Below are 22,468 nucleotides of genomic sequence, written 5' to 3' on the forward strand. Positions count from 1 at the left end.
AGTGAGTTATAAGCCAGTCTCCCTGCCACTCCCATTTTTCCAAGTCATTGGTTCATGTCACGGAAGCAACCCACTCAGAAGGCATCTCAGAGTTTTGCTTAGAGTCATGAGCCAAAAGATCATGCTGAATATGTTTATGTACAGTATCCTCAGATGCTATAGGAAGTATATTAATGCCGCAAGAGAACAGTATCCTCAGATGCTATAGGAAGTATATTAATGCCGCAAGAGAAACCATCTTAAAGATAGCAGAGAGTTTGGGGGTAAAGGTTAGTCCTCAGTAGCTTGATAAATGAACCATCCAGTGACAAGCATGAATAAATACATTTTCATTTTAAGGACATTCAACTAAGTTTTTGATAGCCTAACCTCCATACACATAGAATAAAAATCCCTAATCAATACACCAAGAGGATAGAGGTATCCTTATTTCTTAGTAAGAAAAGCTACAATTCAAAGCTCAAGAAGGTTAGAATAAAAAAAAAAAAACACAAACAAACAAAAAAAAACTAGTAATTCCGGGCGGTGGTGACACAGGCCTTTAATCCCAGCACTTGGGAGGCAGAGGCAGGTGGATTTCTGAGTTCAAGGCCAGCCTGGTCTACAGAGTGAGTTCCAGGACAGCCAGAACTACACAGAGAAACCCTGTCTCAAAAACAAAAACAAACAAACAAAAAAAATCTAGTAATTCTTAACATCATCTCGAGATCTTTTCAACATTATAGTTAAATGTGAATTAATAACTTCTATCTTTCTGTGTTGTTAATTATGACTATTGTGAAACACCAGAATGACCTTATGTTTTTCTGACATACAAAAAGGGGGGATACAAGAGATAGACATACAAAAGAAGGTGATATACAAGATATAGAGAAATAGAGACATTTAGCTCTTCTGAAATTATAATAGATTGGTTCCATGAAATAAATACACATAGCTATTTAACTTTCTCATTTCTTTATACATTTGTAGATTATGCATTCTGGCTCATTCCTTTAGAAAATTATGAGGTTATTCAAATGAAATTATCTATGACAGTGAAGACCAACTGAGAACACAGGTTTTGAGAATTTTCAAGTCAAAAATTATCTTGACCACATTTCATGATAGATTTGAGGTAATTAATGGAGCAATATACCAACACACTAGCATGAGGCACAATATCTCAAGCCCCAGAAGACATGATCGTCTTCCATCCAGGCATACACACTGTCTTAGTCAGGATTTCTATTCCTGCACAAACATGATCAAGAAGCAAATTGAGGAGGAAAGTATTTCTTCAGCTTACACTTCCACATTGCTGTTCATCACTAAACGAAGTCAGGACTGGAACTCAAGCAGGTCAGGAAGCAGGAGCTGATGCAGAGGCCATGGAGGGATGTTCCTTACTGGTTTGCTTCCCCTGGCCTGCTCAGCTTGCTTTCTTATAGAACCCAAGACCTCCAGCCCAGGGATGGCACTATCCACAATAAACCCTCCCACCCTTGATACTAATTGAGAAAATGCCTTACAGCTGGATCTCATGGAGGCATTTTCTCAAGGGAGGCTCCTCTCTCTGTGATAACTCCAGTTTGTATCAAGTTGACACACAAACCCAGCCAGTACACACACCCTGAAGCAAGTGCTTCCATTGTGGTCTTTTGACTTCTAAGATACACAGACTAGTTCTCTCAACAGAGAGTGCTAGTGTTAGTGAAACAAACTGTAATACATGAGCCTCTCTGGTAAACTTCTATGGCCCTTTGCAGTGCTGTTTTCCACTATCAGCGTCTAACTCTCTATAAAGATATAGATGATTAGACATAGATTAAATAGACAGATAAAATAGAGAGAGGTGACAGAGACAGATAGAGATGATAGAGTGAGACAGACCCAGGTAAAGAAGTGAGCCTGAGAAACCAGAGGACCCAGTGGACTTATTTGGGAAATGACAGAGCAGTTGATCATATAAAGATGGTGCCATGTATAGAAGATAGACTGGAAATACATACCAGGACCATGAACAGGAAGGCTTAAGGGTTTAAACTTGCCAGTTCTGCTAAATTGGATCTATTCCAGCCAGTTCTGCCATTTGAAAAATCAATATGAGAAACAAACTAAGCATTTATAAGAAAAGTTCCTCCTAAATGACTCCTGAAGGTGAGTATGTGGAAGAGAAGCACCTGATGTTGTGTTTTAGATGTCAAAGTCTCCCACAGGCTCATGTGTTTCAAAAACTGGTCCCCAGCTGATGGCACTCTTGTGGGAAGTCATGGAACCTTTATAAGCTGGGGCCTACCTAGAAAAATTGGGTGTCTAGGAGGCATGCTCGAGGTTCCTGTTCCCTATCTGCTTTCTAATCTGCCTAGATACAGGCAAGCTCTTGCTGCCACAGCCCCAAGCTTCTCCCAGCACCATGCCTTTCATGTGATGGTGCTGTCCCCTCTGATCATGAGTCGGGTAAGCCTTGTATTTGTTGTCAGATATTTGGTCACAGCAGTGAGAAAAGTTAAGTGCTACAGTGGCCCTGCCAGGTCTCGGCACTCACCATCAAGCCTTAGTAACGCCTCACAGGAGGAACTAGCAGCAGAATACGGGGTGAATAACCCTCTCCCCTCATCTGAACACCTGCAATCCATAATGCTCCAAAATCCAAAACTTTCTGGATGCTAGATTCAAATCCCCAAACTCAAAAATGTGCAATTTGAAACACTGACATATAAATATTCTAATGGGGATACTCAGCCCATAGAGATGCCAGACACAGACATTAGCAAGTATAAAACTGGACACATAGCAATATGGCATAGAAGATAACCAAGAAAACAAAGGACAAGGACTAGGCCTGTCCAACCTGTGCCCTTAGGCCACATTATCCCAGGAGAGCCATGACATATTTGTAGATGACAACCCCACACTGTCAAAAGGACAGACATACATCACACTACTCAATAACTGAACATGGGCTGGACCCTCTGACATCAATCGTTAATCAAAAAAAAAAAAAAAAAATTCCCCACAGACTTGCCTACAGGCAAATCCAATGGAGGAATTTTTGCAACTGAAGTGCTCTCTTCCCAGATCACCCTTACCTTGTGTCAAATTGAAAAGAAACAAAGAAAGGAAAAAGAAAAAGAAAAAAGTAGCCAGGAGAAAAATGACTATTTTCTGTGGTAAGAAGAAATAAATGAAACTAGGTCTTTATTTTATACCATCCATGCACTAAAATAACTTATAGGGCAGAAACATGACAAGTGTAAAACTTTAAATTTTTAGAAGAAAAAAAAAACAACTCTTTTCATGTTTCAATATTCTCCTTTTGTCAGGGGGACACCCTGGGTCAGGGGAAGGAAGGCCTGTCAACCTAGTTTTTTCCTACTGCTACGATTACATCATGACCAAAAGCAACTTGGGAAGGAAAGGGGGTTACCATCCATCACGGAGGAAAAGCAGGGCAGGAACTCAGGGCAGGAACCTCGAGGCAGAAACTGAGACTGAGCCTGCGGAGGACTATGCATCATTGGCTTGTTCAGCTTGCTTTCTCATACAGCTCGGGACCATTTGCCCAGGAATGGCCCTATCCTCAGCAGGCTGCTTCCTCTCACACCAATCACTAATTAAAAAAAAAAAAAAAAAAACCACAGACTTGTCTTCAAAAGTTCCCTTTTCCCAGAAGACCCTAGCTTGTCTCAGGTTAACAAAAAAAAAAAAAAATGCTAACCAGCACAGCTATGTTCAAACTGTGAAAGTTCTTTTATTCCAGGTTGACTTCAGTAACACTGCCAAAGGAAATCCTAGGATTTGTAGAGAAACACCCTTAGCCTACAGAATGGAGAACTTGTGGCTCCACAGATTAAGATATACCACTTATCTAGAAAAATTCACAATCTAGGACTTTAAGTTCACTTAGGCTTGTCTCTTTCATTTTATTTATTCATTGCCTTGCTCCCAACAAATTTTAATTAATTGGAATTTGTTCCATTGTCCACTGATCCTAAAGAATTTGACATCTTAAATAACAGCTTTGCCCTCTACACTTATCAAGGATACTCTCTCCCTTCTAGTGGGACAAGACATGACTCTATTTAGTTACTACCACTTAGTGTTAAGCAAATGTGGAAATTACAATCCAATAACTTGAAATCACCAGGTTTTTATTAGAAAACTGTCAGCTCCTGTTTAAACTTGCATTGATGTGAAAATTGCAATTTTTGATCCATAACCTACATAATTACACCTTGGAGAGTCTCAGCAAACAACAATGAGTCTAGATGAGAAGTTGGAAAGAGCAGATGTGATCATAACATTATTATAGGGAAATATCCGTCAAGAGGAGAATTCAAAGACAAGAAAGCTATGTTTTGGAGATATGGCACAGTAACCATGGTTCCAGGGAACCTGACGCTCTTTACTGGCCTGCAAGGTACCAGGCACTTTTGTGATGGATACACATACATGCGGACAGTATGCATAAATAAATAATAAATAAATTCTTTAAAGAAAAAGAGAAAGAAGGAAGGGAGGAAAGAGAGAAAGAAGGAAGGGAGGAAAGAAAGAGAGAAAGCTAGTGAGCTCTGCCTTTGCCTTGAGTGTTCCCTAAAAGGTAAAATAGGAAGTCACTGTCTTGCTAGGATTAAAGAACAGGTGTCTGAAGAGAGAAGAAACACTAAAAATACGCAGCTTTACAGAGCTCCTTCTGTAGAGTGGGGTGCCAGCAATGAGCAGGGTTCCCAGGGCAGCCTGTGTCTGTCCAGAGAAGTCACAGCACAGTCAGCCTTTCTTCAAGGAGCCTTTCTTAGATGCAACTTTCACAAATGGGATTCTAAAGTCCTAGGATTTCACTAAGTTTGAACTTCTATGATCAGTACAGAGCACAGATGGCCTACCGGGAGGTAGATTAAACACCCCTAATCCAGCAGGCAGCCTTTAATCCCAAAATTGGAGAGCTAGATGCACAAAGCAAGTTTCAGGACAGCCAGGGCTACATAGAGAACCCCTGACCCAGAAAGGAACAAGAAAAAAAAAACTCCCTAATTTAAACATTTAAAATCAGAAATGTTTCAAAATCCAAATGTTTCAGCACTGACATAAGGACATAAAAGGAAAATTCCACACCTGACTGCCTATGATGGGTCACAGTAAAACTATAGGTACACTTCAAATACTACCAGTATTTTATATAAAGTAAACCGGGTATGGCAGTCCATACTTTCAATCCCAGCACTTGGGAGGCAGAGACAGATAGATCGTGACTCTGAGGCCAGCCTGGTCTACAGAGGGAGTTCCAGGACATCCAGGACTACATAAAGAAACCCTGTCTCAATAAATAGATAGATAAATAGATAGGTAGATAGATAGATAGATAGATAGATAGATAGATAGATAGATAGTAGAAATTACTTTTATCTATGTTTATGAGTTATATATGAGCCATAAATGAATTTTGCATTTAGACTTGGGTCCCATGCCAAGGCCATATATACATATACATATACATATACATATACATACACATACACATACACATATATATATAGACATATATCTCCAGAACATCAAGGCTGCATAATGGAACCTTGCCAAAACGACTTTGCTTTTCTGCATCCCTGGTTCTGCATCAATAAAATGAGGGTAAAATGCTACTGACTTAAACAGTCATTACAAAGATTACACACTGCTTAGTTATTATCGATCTGTTCTGCACTGAAGCAAGATCTACATAGGAGGGCAAGGTTACCAGGGTCTCCTGGATCCTGCGTGTATCCTGTAACATGGAGCCAGGTTCTCCTAGGTAAATCAAGCTCTCATGCTAGTTACCAGTGCTAGACACACCTCACTCTACTTCTGAGCAGGCTCCAATCCTATGAGGAAAGCCAGCCTCCTAGCTCCAAGCCCTGGGCTGAGAGGCAGAGGCATCCCTGCAGTCCAGAAAAGGATCAATGCATACAAACCCAAAGAGAAATCTCAAAGCTGCAAAGAAACCACAAGCACTGGCTGGAGTTTAACAAGAAAACTAAAGACAGAGAAAGAAAACAACTGGTTTGAAATTAAAAAAAAAAAAAATGTGTCCAGTTCTAGACTTACATTTCCTGTCCATATTCATAACAATGTCTCTGATGAAACCTAGTCCATCCACTTATGCCAGGGTCAGTCTCTCCCTAAGCCTTGCCTCTTTTCTTTAAAATCATACTTAATTTTAGTTATAGCAATACGACTTATATTTGTATTAAAACTTTAGTATAATAATTTAAGGAAGGTTTTTCTCAATTTTTTTTCATCTATGGGAGGAGAAACCAAAGAGGCCAGAAGAGGATGTCAGATTCTCTAGGCCCAGACTCATATAAGAGTTGGAAGTTGCCACATGGATGGTGGGGACTGAACCTGGGTCCTCTACAAGAGCAACCACTGAGCCATTTCTCTAGCCTCAAGACTTTGCATATTTTTTAAAGAAGTAAAATTTTAAGCTATTTAAATTTAAAGACTGAAGGACTTTTAAAGGTATACTATGTTTATATTGTTATTTTTAAAAATTTTTTAAATTTACTTTTTACTTATTCACTTTCCATCCTGCTCATTGCTCCTCTCCTGGCCACCTCTTAAGGTAGTTTTAAATGGAAGGGAAAATTACAGGCTATAAATCCCTCTCCCAAAAACACTTATTTTAAAAAATCATTTTTCTAAGTGGGTCAACGGAACAGATCTATCCAGTGACTACTCATGTCTACCTCCTACTCCACTAATGGTCTGTGGAATTAGAAAGAAAGCCCCAACTCCCACACCCTCGGCCTCAAAGGATTAACTCATGCTGGATTGTATTCCAATACAAAAGAATTCCTGCTACTTCTATATATAAAAAGGTTAAATTCACACATCCAGCACAAAAGAAAAGAACAACAGTCCTGAGACCAGTTAAAAATAGAAATAAATTAGTTTTCTATCCTCTTTCATGATTCCTGATCTTCTGCCTGTACGCTCTCCTTGCTCCTTACCCATTATCCTCTCTTGGTTTTTAGACTTTAGACCTAAGCTCCCTCAGACCCATGGTCTCCCTCAGACACAGATCCTGGCCTATAATGTATACATGCATATATATAAACAGGTATGACTCTGGGAAAAAGTTGAAAATTTCAGAAAAAAAAAATTGAGCCCTTGCCTCTGACAGAGGGAGAGAGGGGCCTGGGTGGTAGAGGGGAAGGGGAAGGGGAAAGAGGGGAACAGGATCAGGTATGGAAGGGGGAGAGGAGGACAGGAAAGAAGCCCAGAAGGCCAGGAGAATGAATGGAAATATGCAATGTGGGGGGACATGAGAGACTCTCAGGACTCAATGGAGGTGACCTTAGCCAAAATGACCAACAAAGTGGAGAGACGAGTTCACCTCCAGTAGAAGGACAGGGCCTCAAGTGGAGGGATGGGGAAACCAACCCACAGTCAAAATTTCTGACCCATAATTGTTCCTGTCTAAAAGAACTGCAGGGACAAAAATGGAGAAGAGACTGAAGGAAAGGTGGCCCAATGAGGGCCCAACTTCGGATCTATCTCATGGGGGGCATCAAGGCCTGACACTATTATTGATGCTATGACGTGCTTACAGATGGGAGGCTGGCATGGCTGTCCTCTGAGAGGCCTTACTGGCAGCTGAGACAAACACAGATACTTACACCCAACTATTGGACTGAAGTGGGTGACCCCTACGGTTGAATTAGGAGAAGGATTGAAGAAGCTGAAGGCGAGGGCAACCCCATAGAAAGACCTGCAGTCTCAACTAACCTGGACCCCAGGGAGCACCCAGAGATTGAGCCATCAACCAGGTAGCACAGAGGGGCCAAGGACAACCTGATCTGACCTTAGTGGGAGAAGATGTGCCTAACTGTTGAGAGACTTGAGGCCCCAGGGAAGGGGGAGGCCTGGGAATGGAGCGCCATCTCAGAGGCAAGGGGGCGAGGACTGGGATGAGGAACTGTGGGAAGGGGGACCAGGAAGCAGTGCAGGGGGCGGGGGAGAAACAGCTCGAATGTCAGTAAAATAATAATTTAAAAAAAAATTTTAAAAAGAAGTGCCTCTGAAACCATAAAAATCAAGCCATATAACACTGCCAATGTTCCAACACTTTCTAGCTCTAAAGACAGCATTTAAGCAGGTAGAATTTAAATGGAGCCTTTCCTAGTTGATGAGTTTAATTTTTCCATTACAAAGATAAAATACACATTTACATAAAGCTTGAGGAAATATAGAGATAATTAGTACTAAACACAGGAAGTTTGGGTTTTCTCTCAGCACTTCACATTCTATCCTAGCTCTTAGTCCTGTCCAAATACAGTGGACTCCCAGTCTGTCTCCTCACCTCCAGTCAAAGGAGACTGCACTGCAGTCTCTCGGACTTATGTCCAGACTCCTTTGAGTAATGGTATTTAATCTAAACACTAATTTGTATACATTTATGTACTTATTCCTCATGCTTTATTGTTCATACAATCGTCTTATCTCCTCAGTTCTCAAGGTATCCAGGCCATTTCTTATTCAATAGAAGGCAACGAAGGCAGGGTTTGGGAGCTGTGTATCTTTATGTGTGAGGCCTGATTCCAAAATTAAAAATTTATCATCCAAAACTTTTCACTCCAAGTATCTGTATCAATTCCTTTGGCATGAAATGTTTTAAACATAGATGAGCTACATCACTGAAAGAAAGATGTACTAAAATGTGGGCGCTAGGCTTTTGTGGAGGAGCTGAGGCCACAGTCCACCCACGCACTGGCTATGCAGGTAGTGTTGGTCCTTCAAAGCATCTACGTGCACGATCTGCACCAGCTGCGAACGAATTCTACAGGACTGATAGCACCTTAATGATACAGGTGGAAATAAGATACCGAGAGAATAAAACTGACTTAAAGAATTTATTAAGGTTAGCTCCATGTGGCCTCGGAGCCCCAGGGAGAATCATCGGGTTAAAGAAGGATGATTTCAACCTGAGAAAGGTTGGGAAGGCCTAACAAAATGTTGTGACCATTTAGATAGACGATAGATAGATAGATAGATAGATAGATAGATAGATAGATAGATAGATAGATGGCAGGCAGGTGGATGATAGACAGACAGACAGGTAGATAGATCAGTAGATAGGTAAGTAGATAGACAGACATGCATAAGCCAGGCATACCTGTAATTACAGATGCATTAATCCAAGCACCCAGGAAACTGAGCCAGGAGGACTACAAATTTGAAGCTAGCCTGGGCTACCTACCTGGCATGTTCTAGGCCAGGCTGAGCTACATAGAGAGACTGTACTCAGAGACAGAAGGGAGAAAATAAAAAGGGAGGAAAGAAGAAAATGGGAAGAAGAGGCAGGGCATAAAGTCTCATTAAAGGAAGCTGAGATTCAGAACTAGGTGTTTCTACCAGGTTCTCTGGATGATCTGATTCATGACAGTGTATGGGTGTGCACATGTGTTCACCTTACTATCTGCTCACATAAGTACTAAGGCAAATAGCTAAAGGAAAGGTTACATGAAATGTTGACTTGAGGAACGTGGAAGAGGAGCATGGAGAATTTCGCCATTGAGAAGGCTTGCTTGGGAAGCACACAGTGAGGGCTCCTCAAAGTTCAGGGAACAGAGTGGCTCTACCACACGACTTGCAGTCCATTAGTGTTGAGGCAGGACTCCGGGCTGGACACCTGTAGTGCGTTCCTGGCTGCTACTGCAGCTGTTGCCTAGAAGCGGCACTTGAGACCAGAGCTACAAGTAAAGGGCTGCTTACCCCAGGCTGTGTATGAGAATCAGCTGGGTCAAGTTTCTAAGATATTCATGCCAGGGCCTCAGCCTGACAGAGAGAGCCAGGATCAGTCCTGGGGAGGCTGGCTTTACCACATTTCCACATTTACTTTCTCAGTGTATGAACGTAGCACCTTAAATATTCATTCCATTGTCCTTTCCCTACTAAGAATCCATGATTTGCTATTGTAAGCCTTTGAACGCATTCCATGAGCTGTCAAGATGGCTCAATAGATAAAGATGCTTACTGCAAGTTCCATCCATAGGACTCATATGTGGTAGAAGGGGAGAACTGACCTATGCCCACCAGCTACTGTGGCACAGGCACACACACACACACACACATGCATACATATGCAAACAACATAATCAATCACTTTTATCTTAATAATCTTACACTTAGATTTCTCTGTCATGGTCAAAATAGATAAATAAAATGAATTTTCATAATTCCCACGTAAAACCATGTGTTAGGATTTTTTTCTTTTAACAATGCTGCCCTCTAGTGTCCACAAGTTAGTACTATGTAAAAACCAGGTGAAAGTCCCACCTAAGTCACCAATAAGGTAATTTCCTGTTTGTTTGCTAAATTCAGGGGATTTTCTTTTAAAATAACCTCCTCCATAGACAAGAATTCCTGGTATCCCCTTCCCCCTTCCTCCCTGCCCTCTCTTCAGAGCCACACACAACAGAGAGAGGGTTTGGCCAGCAAGTAAAGCTTGTGCACCTCTGCCTCGCCTCTCACACCCATACCCTTCACACTGTCGCAGTCCATTGAGAAGACAGCATCAAACAAGACTCTCCTACTGAGTCCCACAGACCCAGCTGGTCCCTGTCCTTGGTGGGGCTCCCCAGCCCCAAGCACTTGCCTCCTCCCTCAGAGCCCAGTGCTCTCTCTCCTCCCTTCCCAGTCTCACAGTGGATCTCATCACGCATACCCTCCTTCTAGGTCATCCTCAGTGGTACACAGTCTTTCGCTTCTCCATCTTTGAAAAGAACTCTCCTGGCATTCCTTGGATTACTGCTGTCTGTGCTTCTTTCCTTTGGAAGCCTGTTGAAAGGGTTTGTGCAGGTTGTCTCCAAACCTGCCTGTCCTCCATTCTTCCCTCACACCAGCCTGCCCTTGGTCTTTCAGTGACACTAAAATGGCTCTCATGCTCTGCAGTCTGTGAGTGTGTGTGTGTGTGTGTGTGTGTGTGTGTGTGTGTGTGTGTGCGCGCCTAGCAGACACTCCTGCAGCCTCTGACGTGACTGTTCCTTATGTTCCACCCTGTGGGCCTCCTTCTTGAAGCATCCTCTGTTCTTGGCTCTACATTATCCCTCCCCTCGGGCTGACTGCACAGGGTCCTCTCTCTGTAGTGCATGCTGGCAATGAAAACTCTTCTCTTTTTCTCTTCAGACTTCCACTGCTATGACTTAGCACAGACAGTAAGCTGCACTCCTTCACACATCAGTGTCCAGCAGTGGCCATTCATTATCCCAGGTATCCAACTCCACATCAGCTCCACATCCCCTCCAGTTCCTCACATCCAAAGGTTTCCTACCATTGCCCTCCTCGCTGTAAACAAGCAGGGGTCTGGGATGAGGCTTTGATTCCTTCCTGCCCACTATGTATACCACACTCAGTCTTAATTACCAAAACCCTCCTCCAGGTCACTCTTGCAACATGACAGATTGTTCCCAGAGGCATCCTCTTCCATTGATTCTTCACAGAGATGGCATTACGAGATGTGAACTCCGATGACAGGATGTCTTTCCCAATCCCTCGCCTAAAAATGGCAACGACCCCATCCATCTTTCAGCACCATACAGTTTGGTTTGTTGTCCTCTGGCAACGTTACCTCAATCCTGTCTTTTCTTGCTGGGCTTCTGCTACCTAGCTTCATTTGCATCACTGGAATTCACTGTCCCGTTTGCAGGACCTACCCATGTTGTTGCATCATCCTAAGATATTATTCTCCCGTGCTTTGTATGGTTAGCTTGTTTCAATGCTTCAACATAATACAACATGACAGGAAGTAAGACATTCCCAGCTCTAACTCAGTAGATCTTCCATTTCACTTCCTATCTGGACCTGCTTATATTTTTCTATAACACTTTATGGTTTATAATCACTTCTTTATTTCTCCATCCCTGCCATCCAACCCTAAACCCCCCAAGTCTAGAAATTGTACACCAAATGTGTTTGAGCAAATGAATGAGTCTTGGAAGATTCACAACTCCCACCTTAACTGCTCTGGTCCAGGCTTCGGGAACGTCACACGGCCCGGCCACAAGGCCTCTCTGTCTTCTTCACCCTGTCTGTAGAGACAGATGGGGGAGCCTTCCAATTCAGCTTGCTCTCTGTGAACCCCTTCAGTGCTACCAACATGGTTGGCACACCTCAGCATGTCCAGCTCCCAGAACAACCAGCACCTAAAGAACATGGTGACTTGGATGAGTTCCCAACCCTGGGAGAAAGAGGATATGAGCAGGAAGGGACTTGTTGCAATGATGCAGGTGGCTAATCCAGGTCAAAGATGCAAAAAATGGCCCCAACATCCAGAAACCTTTATCATCTCCATTTGTACACTCTTTAAAGGAGGGGGAAAGTTTCTTACAATTTTTTTTTTCGTTTTTCGAGACAGGGTTTCTCTGTAGCCCTGGCTGTCCTGGAACTCACTCTGTAGACCAGGATGGCCTGGAACTCAGAAATCCACCTGCCTCTGCCTCCCAAGTGCTGGGATCAAAGGCGTGCGCCACCACCGCCTGGCTAGTTTCTTACAATTTTTATCACATTTATATAACAAGGGATAAATAAGCCTTACCATTAGGGGCTATGATCACAAGAAAGTGTGTTTAGCTAATAAATCAAATTCTTTGTTAGATGGTAGTGAATAAAAACATTCCCCATCTTCAAAACAAACCAACCAGGGAAACCTTAAAATAACACATGCAAGCCAAACAACAAAGATTCTATGACCCTAACCTTGGCTCTCTCAATCTAAAACCTGTCCCCTATCAACCTAAATAAAAATAAGACTACATCTACTCCAAGCCAGGAATAGTAGCATTGGGAGTCAGAGACTGGAGAATTGCTGTAAATTCAAATACAACTTGTTCTACATAGGTGAATTCCAGTTGAAGCAAGGCTATATAGTGACACTCTGTCTCAAAGAATGATAATGAAGAAGGAGATAAAGAGATGAGAGGAGGCAGGAGAAAGAGAGAAAAGAAAGAAAAAGAACATTTCTACCCCAATTCTATGTTGAGCAAGGATTCCATTCTGAAGGACACTTAATCTGAGGGTGTTACTGGGACACAAAGAAGTCCAAGATCTTGACCCTTGAAATGTGTCCAGTGATCTGGCATCCCAGGAGTGTAGTTGACTTGCTTTGTGGAAGCTGTCTGAGGATTTTGCTAACTTAAACTTGAAACTCTTTATGCTTCCCATCTCATCTGGCTGGTGTCAAGAGGATTAGCTTAGCTCCACCCTCTGGAGAGAGAAAATGTGATGTTCAGCTGAAAAGAGGCGAATGCGTAAATGGGGTGGTCCCACCAGCAGGCCCTGGTGAGATCAATTACGTGGGTGTCCTAGAACAATGTTCAGTTCAAAGTGGCCAAGGACAGGGTGTGTCAAAGTGGGCTCTGAGCCCCCGTGGCCTCAGCTGTTTGTTCTGCATTTTATATGTTTATCTTGCTGCTAGACACAGTTATTGAGTCATCTCTATTAAACAGCTATTGAGGGAAAAGAAGAGCTCTGCAAATGCAGCATGCAGAAGAAACAGGCCGTTCATCCTCTGTGACCCTGCACTCCACAGTCACAACAAATGCCTTCCTCCCTTTTCACTTTGCACCAGATACTCAGCTTCATTTATCAGAACAAGAGCCATCAAGCAATACTAGGAAAGGAAGAACCTGCAATGGTCATTACATTTTTAATGCTGTTTAATGTTGCTGAAAACTGAAAATGAGTGTCAGCTTACCTAAGAGTACTGTCAAGCCTCCGAGCCAGTGATGGTGAATGTTACGCTGTCACCAGGGAGAGAGTAATTATACTAATCAAATAATCACATTACGTTTCTAAATTCTGGAAAGAGAGATACAACCCTGTAAAGTAGGTAAGTTCACCGACCACTCTTTGGGCTTCCATAGAAATCGTTCGAGCCATGACGCACGTGATCAACCAAGGCATGGCCATGTACTGGGGTACCTCAAGGTGGAGCGCAATGGAGATCATGGTGAGTTACCTTCTGTTGTTAATGGCTGCTGGGTGCCTTGACATTATTCTTCAGATGCCGTGGCTTAAGTTGCAGCATCTTCTGCAGACTTTTCTCACAAGATCATGTCATTGGAATTCTACCATCAGTTCTGTCATTAAGGGGATGGATGTGAGGGCTGGAGCCAGCAATTTAGGACAAACACAAGGGCCAAATCTACAAATAGGAACCATGTTTTAGCATGTCCTTTGCGGGCAAAAGGGCAGAGAGAATGTCAAAGCTAATGAGATATGTGAATAGAGTATTCTACCTTTCTTACAATTCTGCTTATACCATGCCACTTATAGACCACGTTTGTCTGAGTTTTTAGTCTCAGTTTTTTCTATAAGAACTTAAGCATATTCAAACATCATCACCTTTCTAACAGTCCATAATTCAAGCTTTGACTAATTTGCCCCAGACTTTACTCAGTCTAACCTGCCTGAATAACAAGGATTCCCCACATTTGGTACTTCTCTTGGTGATACTTATGGCCACGACTCTGCATGTATTTGGCTTATCTCCTTGCTTCTTCTTTAATCCACTGAGATGAAGGTCCCCAGTAAAAATGAATCACGGTGATGCTCCAGTGCTCATCAAAATAAGCTCAGCTGCACTTTCCTCTGTCCCTAGGAAGCCTACTCTGTCGCACGGCAGTTCAACATGATCCCACCTGTCTGTGAACAAGCTGAGTACCATCTTTTCCAGAGAGAGAAGGTGGAGGTCCAGCTGCCAGAGCTCTACCATAAAATAGGTAATCTTCACAATCACATCTGATCATTCTTCACAATATGAGAAGCAATGATTGGGGGCTTGGGATGGTAGCGAAATGCTTTCCCAAATGTCCCCAATTAATACAACATAGAGATGACAAGAACGATGAATCTCAGAGATGTTGGTAGAAATCAGGTGGATCCACAGTCTACAAGGTACTGGGCTGACAGTCACTGAGTCGTAAATTGACCGTAATATATACACTCAGCAAGCATTCAAATAATGCTCACACAAAGAGGATCAGGTGGATAAATTTAATTTGCATAAGTGCACACAACTAAGGTCCAGTGGATAAACTCAGTTTGCATAGGTGCTTCTTCTAGCCTAAACATGCATCCATGAATAGACTGAGTTTACAAGCATAGAGATATCCACATCTGTCTCTTGTGCTGTGCCTGAGGCTGGGTAAGACAGAACAAATTCAACAACAGCAAGTCAGGTACAATTTGTTTGTATATAACTAGTGCCTCGGGGTGGGGATATATAAACACAAGAACTTTGGATATTAGAAACATTAATAAGCCACATTATTTTCAGGCTTATATATGAAGGCAATTTTCAGAGATTACTCTTTTCCTAAAAATAATAGGAAAATGCTGGATTAAAAAAATCCAAAGTCAACAATAGCGGCTGCTGCTTTGATCATATACCAGGCATTTGCTGTGTGGTAAGCTGTGCTTCTTCCAGGTACTGGGTACTGCCAGGCACAGAGTGGATAAGTGAAGTACTGGCTTTCTTTGCAAGTAAAGGCTTCTTATCTCATGGTCTGTGAACTGTGGCCACAAAAAGATCGTGAATAAGCCACATTTCCAGGTTCACTTATATGGCTCACTCCCAGGAACAGACAGTACATGTTTAATTGGTTGCTAAAAGAATGAGGCACAGTTTGTAAGTCCTCAGTTGTAATGAAAAGATGGATGCTGGTATTAACTCATTTATCTGGCCCCTTTTCCTCTAGAACTGACAGAGCTGTTTAAACATGCCCTCACTTTTGGTCCTACTTGGCATAAACAAGGTTCTGACTGTGTATTTTTGTTTTTTTTTTTTTTCTCCCTACAGGGGTTGGTGCAATGACATGGTCTCCCCTTGCTTGTGGAATTATTTCAGGAAAATATGGAAATGGGGTGCCAGAAAGTTCTAGAGCTTCACTGAAGGTATTTTCCTCAACTTCTAGAAAAGAATGTGGGGGGAGGAAGAAAATAAATTAGAAGGAGCGGAGCAGCAGCCCAGGGCTTCCCAGCTTGAGCACACTGTGGCCTGGGCCAGCCATGACCTTGGCAGGACCCCCCTCAGCCCTGCCCAGGTCTCTGGTGCTGGCCAGACATCAGTCAGCCCTTAATAATCTGCCTGCACACAATCTGCCTGCACAAAAAAACCTGTCTCTGGGGTCTGGAAGAACATGTCCAATGACCTAGTTGACTTACAGACCAATCCCTACATTCTTACATTCTTACTTATTCTTCTGTTAAGGGGGGTATTTTGTTCCTTGCCTAGAAGTGACAGAATTTAAAATCCCTTTTCTATGTAAGAGGATTTAATTTTCCTGTTCTTTAGAAAACAATACTTAAGCCATAAGGGATCAATCCATTTGAGGTAAACAGCTATAGCTAGATATGGCCTGAGATTGGCTTACACGCCTTTGGGGACAGGGAAAAAAAAGAGGGCCTCAGGAGGTCTCATGTCATGACCAGCCTCCACTCTGCCCGGTGGGTCCTTTTATTTTACTTGTTCAGTCATGTATTGTACACATGATGGGTTTCTTAATGGCATTTTTTGTTCAGTTGTGTCATATACTTGGAATACATTCACTCCTCAATGTCCAGTCCCATCTTAGGCCCCTTCTTGATGGTTAACTTATTGAAGAGCACTACAAACATCTTTCCTTATTAACCACAAGATGCCTGTGTTTTAAAAGCTTGAGAGAATGTTTAACAACATTAGAATCACAAATTACTCAGTAGTGTCTAGGGAGAAAGAATACAGGAATCTTAAAAAAAATCAGACAAGCCAAAGTCATCTTAAGAGAAAGCACATGCCCGACCCAGGCTCCAGCCTCCATTAGTACTGAACAAGTGGAACAACACAAGCCAAGCCCAGCCGTTTACCAGTATAGCGGAGGGGGAGGCAAGAGGGGGCGCACAGGACACCGACATGATGGGATGAGACAGCTGACCACCAACACCTCCCTAGCTAGAACCTTCTCAAGGCTCTAGCTTTTTACTATCCTATCTGTCTGTAAGAGTTGAGCTTTCAGCTTGTTTGTTCTCTAAAATCACAAGATATAAATAGCCCCCAAAGCATGCTGACATGACAGTGTTCTCATTTTTTAATTATCCCAAAGCACAGTTATCTCAGAATATTTAATGAGATCTTGTTCCTGAAAACTGAAGGTCTTTCAGAACAGACTCTAAACAAGTCCATGAAGAAAAAGGCATCTAAGGCAGGGATGTGACAAAGAGGAAGGCAAACGGGGCATGAAGAAAAAGGCAATAGTGAGAGTTGTGCCTTTACTTGGCATCTTCCACGTGCCAAGCACTGAGCTATGAGTTGTTTTACCTCCTTTTATCCTCCCAATGAGGAATGGACACGGGAGCCTGCAATCAGTGGTGGCTATGCTCCCAATGAGGAATGGACACGGGAGCCTGCAATCAGTGGTGGCTATGCTAAATTGCTATATAGACACTCTTCTACTTATGATGGGGTAATGCCCAGATAAACACATTATAAACCCAAAATGCCCTGTCAAAAATGCATCTATGGCAACCCCATGAATATCATAGCTTAGCCTAATCTTATCTCGGAAAAAAAAAAAAACAGTCAAATCATCTAAAACAAATTCTTTTTATACTAAAGCATTGACTATCTCATGTAATCTGTTGAATATTGGACTGATAGTGAAAAACAGAGATTATATTGATAAACTTCTTGCATATCAGTAAGAAAATCCTAAGTCAAACAACTATAAGCTGGAAGACCAGCTATATATTCTCTCATGGGCTTTCCAAAAAATTCAAAGCACTTCACATATGTGGGCTATTTGTTCTCAGAGTAACCCTGTAAGAGGCAGGCTTCTGCCGGATACAGAAATTGAAGCCCAAGGACATTAAGACCATACACTCCAACAGATAAAGCTGACGTGAGAACCCAGGCCTCCTGATGTCAGTGAATTATCTTTCCCTGAAGACATCTGTTTCCTTTCATACTCAGGTCCGTAAAGGGAAGATGTAGCTGTGCTGTATCTGGTCGATATGCCTCTATCACTATTTGATAAAAAGCTCATACACAGATGGAAAACTTCCAGAAATGTCCTAACAAAAGCAGAAAATGGGTAGGGAGAACATTCAAGATGTTTGACTATGGCTAAGCTCAAAAGTAACTGGTTAAATATTTGATTAGCTTTCATGAAGTCAATCAAACTGAGCGCTACTGGAACATTAACAACAACCATTTAGAACCTGTCCAAGTGAAAGGCTGCAGACAGCCACAAATTCAGCCACTATCAATGGAGCGTTCCCTGAGCTACATGTCCACTCTGGGAAAGGCTACTTAAGCAGAACTACCAGAATGAGAAATAAAAATGAAAATGAAAGCAGCAAATAGCATGATACCCTCCGTAATAAATTATAGTGCTAGCAGAAAAATTAAAGACAAGTAGAAAGATACACTGGCAACTTTCAATACAGCCTAAAAATGGCTCCCATAGCACTGTCTGTTAATACATCACCAAAATGCTAATATTTTGCGTCTGCTATATTGAATTACAATTGAAAGTCAATCTTTTCTTCCTTTCTTTTCTTTTAATGGCTCTCCAAGGCTCTTACAGTAAGCAAGATTAACCAGGGAATTTTCTGGGCGACCTCTTCCCGCTGGCTCTCAACCATTCTTCTTACAACGCTATCAATGCTAGTCCCTCTGCTGGAAAGCAGAGTGCGGTTTCCAGTCTAGTAGATGTCTCATGGGCTATCTGTCAAGCCTAACGGAATCTACTCTCACCACACTCTGCTCCAAGTTAACCCTCCTTAATGTCATCAACGCCTCTGCCCTAGACCTAGCCATCCAGAGGTCACACTGCCACCTAAGATTTCATCCTCTTCATCCTCACCCCTCCTAGCAAGACTCCATCTACACTCTCCAGACTGTATCCTGCCACTCAGGTCCACCCACGCACAGCCCTCATGTAGGTCTCCCTCTGTCCTTCCCAGGTTTACGGCAGGCCTGGGTTTGGATGCTTTCATTTGTTCCCTCTTCTCAACAGTCCACCCTTGTGCTTAGTTGTCCTTCTCTAAGGACCGTACCATAACCCATTTCAAAATGCTATCATGATTTCTCAGTTGCTGCTTACAGGATAAATCTCAAATCCTCTTAGAATCTAAGTCAAGTCTACTTTTCTGTTCTTGTCTCTACGGTCCAATGTTATTTTACTTTCTACCCAAATGCACAGCCCTCTTTCCTTGGCTTCCCAGGGTGTTTTTGTTCTCCTGTAGTCCTTCCATCTTAGCCTTAAGAACAAGCTAGAAGCTTTGCTCTTAAGGCTGAGTTGTATGTGCTTCCCTCTATTTACTCCATCAACATTTCTTACATAGGCTTCAAGTTCTCTGGCTGCCAATGACAGACCTCAATGTGAACAATCTCATTCTAAGACCTCTACTGTCACAAAGACAATCCTTGAGGATAGAGCAGGGCTGGGCTCAGTAGAGCCATCAGAGATCTTTTCTTTTCCACTTTAGACCAGAAAAGAATGATCAACAACAGTAGCCAAAGGAGAAAATGTTAATCAGTTCAGCCATATATGGCTTTGTTAGATAAAAAGGTGCTACAAGCATGGCTTGTAACATTTTGAATCAGTAAGGCCACTCAGCTACAAAGCATTTAAGTTCCTAGATAACGACTTGTGGGTGATTCTAAAACAGAAACTAACACTCTCTAACTCAGGCACATGATTCAATAAATGATGAATGAATGAATGATTGTAATGACCCTAAACATAAGATCAAACAAATCATAACAATTAGTACCTTGGGAAAAATTACTGTCTACTCAGTACTGGACTCTTTGCTGGTCACTGTGGATACATGGACCAAGGGAGATAACCCTGATGCTCAAAAAGTATCTGAGAGACTTCTACAGACACACTCATGTGTAGGGATACACTATGGAGCAACAGAACCCACAGCACTGTGCCATCCACAGTGGCAAACATATTTGCCACCAACCTTCCAAAACACACAGGTCACTTTCATATTTAAGTAATATTTTAATTATACTTCATCTCTTCCCACTGTTAGCATTTTCCAACTTGAACAGAAATTAAAGCTGTTTCTAAAAAAAAAAAAAAAAAAAAAAAAAAAAAAAAAAAAAAAACTTTGTTTCCTTTAGTGTTAAGAAAGTGTAAACACTTTTGTAAAATCCTAACTCCCTATATATTCCACTGATTAAGCTAACAGTGAACTTTACAGTATTGAGAGCCACAAGAGAGGGATTCAATAAGTAAATGTTTATGTTATATGCATGTAGGCACACACATACCACTGTGCATATGTAGCTGTCAGAAGACAACCTTGGGTGTCAGTCTTCACCTTCCATAGTGTAAGAAAGGGTCTCTTTTTTGTTGCTCACTGCTACACACATCAGGCTGGCTGGCCCACAGGTTTCTGGAATCCGCCTGCCTCCGCCACCCTTTTCACTGCAGAAGTACTGCAGTTACAGGCACATACTATCATCCCCAGTTTTGCATGGTGCAGAAGATCCAAACTCCAGTCTCCTGTCTTGTAAGGCAAGTAGTGTTCCTACCAAGCCTCCCTCCAGGCTGATCTTCCTTAGTTTTAGAAGTCTTTCAATATTGTTGATATAAGTATACACACACACACACACACATACACACACACACACACAGTGGATTCGAATCTTAAGAAAAAGAATTTATTACATATAATATTTTAAAAATAGAATAAACAAATCAAACATTCTTAATGTGCCTCATACATATTGAAATCTCAGGAACTCTACTTTTTAAAAGTGTTGAAAAGCATGTGTCTACTACTTTCTCATTTTGTGTTTGAGTCATATTCAGGGATATTGCTTTCTGGAAAGATCATGAAATTTAAGGGACAATGATATTTTCCCACTTAAAGCATCTGTAGCCACTCAGGAATGTCTGACATAGGCATAGGTTCAAGAAGCCTTCCTGGGCCCTGGTCATGTGCTTGTAGTTCACAGCCATCCACCCCATCACCACTGGTTCCAGCTGTCATCTCTGGAAATGTCACTTCAGGCACCTTTTCTCTGGAAGAATCAGAGACTTCTCAAGGCTGAAGCTGGGAACGCCTTGGCCATTTCCCCAAACAAAGTCCTGAGTGAGGAGGCAGACCATAAGCCTTTGATATCTAAGAGCAGACAGAACTGGGGCAGCGTGCCCTTCTGCTTTTCACATCTGTAAAATTATTCCAAAAATCACAATAAAACATAATGTGGTTATCCTTTTCTTTGGTGATGAAAAAATACTTAATAAAACAGAAGCCAGCAGCCTATTGAAATCATGTGGGAAGAGTTCCTATGGCCAACTGCCAACTACAGAGCTTTCCGCTCCCTCTGGGAAGGTTCGGATCCATGACTGCAAGGAAAAGAAGTCCTTCCCTGTGGTTGCTGCTGGTCAGTGCTAGCTTTGTACATCAGAGATGTAATTCCCATCTCCTGTAAGAGCAGAGCCTTCTGCAAAGAAGGGAAACCCTGACTGGCTTTTCAGACTGAGGGAAGTAAACTCACTCACTAGGCTACAGGTCATGCTCAATCCTTTCCCATGTTTAAAGAGCAGTTTCCTGGGTTGTCCTTTAAACAAATACTCTATTGACTCTAATTTGTGGCATTAAAACGAACCACAAGAGGACATCAACACAAAGTCCCCCATAACAATATTATTATTGTAATTATTGTAATTATCGTATCACGGTATTAGAGAGCTGGAGAGATGGCTCACTGATGAAGAGCACTTGCTACTCTTGCAGAGAACCTCTCTTCAGTTCCCAGAACCCATACTCTTTAACTGCCTGTAACTCCAGCTCTTGCAGATCTAACATCCTCTTATGGCCTCCAAGGCCATCGACACACATATGCACATACACACATGCAAAATATTTTAAAATAACAATGAGACTTGGGATGGAATAAGGCAACAGGGAGGACAGTCACAACAATAATGGAAAACTGATTTTTCAGGGGGGCAGAAAACTTGGTAGATAGCTCTCTGAACAGAAAGCTGAACCTATGTGTGTGTGTGTGTGTGTCTGTGTGCATGTGTGCACTCATACATGTGTACGTGTGTGCCACATGAGAGCAGGTGCCTTTGGAGGCCAGAAGAGAGCATTAGACCTCCCAGTGCTAGAGTTACGAGTGGTTGCGAACTGCCTGATGTTCATGCGGGAAACCAAACTCAGTTCCCCTGAAAGAGCAATGAACAGTCGTAACTGATGAGAGCCATCTCTCCAGCCTCACTTGAGGTTCCTATATCTTATTGATTTAATATCACACTCATATAAGACTTATGTGTTATCATTATTTCCAGTGCTACCAGTGGTTGAAGGAAAGAATCGTAAGTGAAGAAGGGAGAAAACAGCAAAACAAGCTGAAAGACCTCTCTCCAATCGCTGAACGCCTGGGATGCACATTACCTCAGCTGGCTGTGGGTAAGAAACTACAAGGGGATGGCAGACGGCA

The 22,468-nt window shown here is 42.2% G+C and overlaps 1 protein-coding gene and 1 long non-coding RNA gene across 6 annotated transcripts in view; one reads left to right on the forward strand and one right to left on the reverse strand.

Moving 5' to 3' along the window:
• The window catches only part of Kcnab1 (potassium voltage-gated channel subfamily A member regulatory beta subunit 1), a 442,167-nt gene that overhangs the window by 404,684 nt on the left and 15,015 nt on the right, over positions 1–22,468 (forward strand). For all 3 annotated transcript variants that reach the window (XM_031374014.1, XM_031374015.1, XM_031374016.1), the window contains exons 9-12: positions 13,881–13,966; positions 14,618–14,738; positions 15,818–15,912; positions 22,317–22,437. In XM_031374014.1, coding sequence (XP_031229874.1) covers positions 13,881–13,966; positions 14,618–14,738; positions 15,818–15,912; positions 22,317–22,437 — 423 coding nt within the window. The remainder of the gene's footprint in view (positions 1–13,880; positions 13,967–14,617; positions 14,739–15,817; positions 15,913–22,316; positions 22,438–22,468) is intronic.
• Positions 1–22,468, reverse strand: part of LOC116092953 — a 143,763-nt gene that overhangs the window by 113,844 nt on the left and 7,451 nt on the right. For all 3 annotated transcript variants that reach the window (XR_004119571.1, XR_004119569.1, XR_004119568.1), the window contains exon 2: positions 11,973–12,161. This is a non-coding gene — a long non-coding RNA (uncharacterized LOC116092953). The remainder of the gene's footprint in view (positions 1–11,972; positions 12,162–22,468) is intronic.

This window comes from Mastomys coucha, unplaced genomic scaffold (assembly GCF_008632895.1).
Source record: "Mastomys coucha isolate ucsf_1 unplaced genomic scaffold, UCSF_Mcou_1 pScaffold16, whole genome shotgun sequence".
Lineage (NCBI taxonomy): Eukaryota > Metazoa > Chordata > Mammalia > Rodentia > Muridae > Mastomys > Mastomys coucha.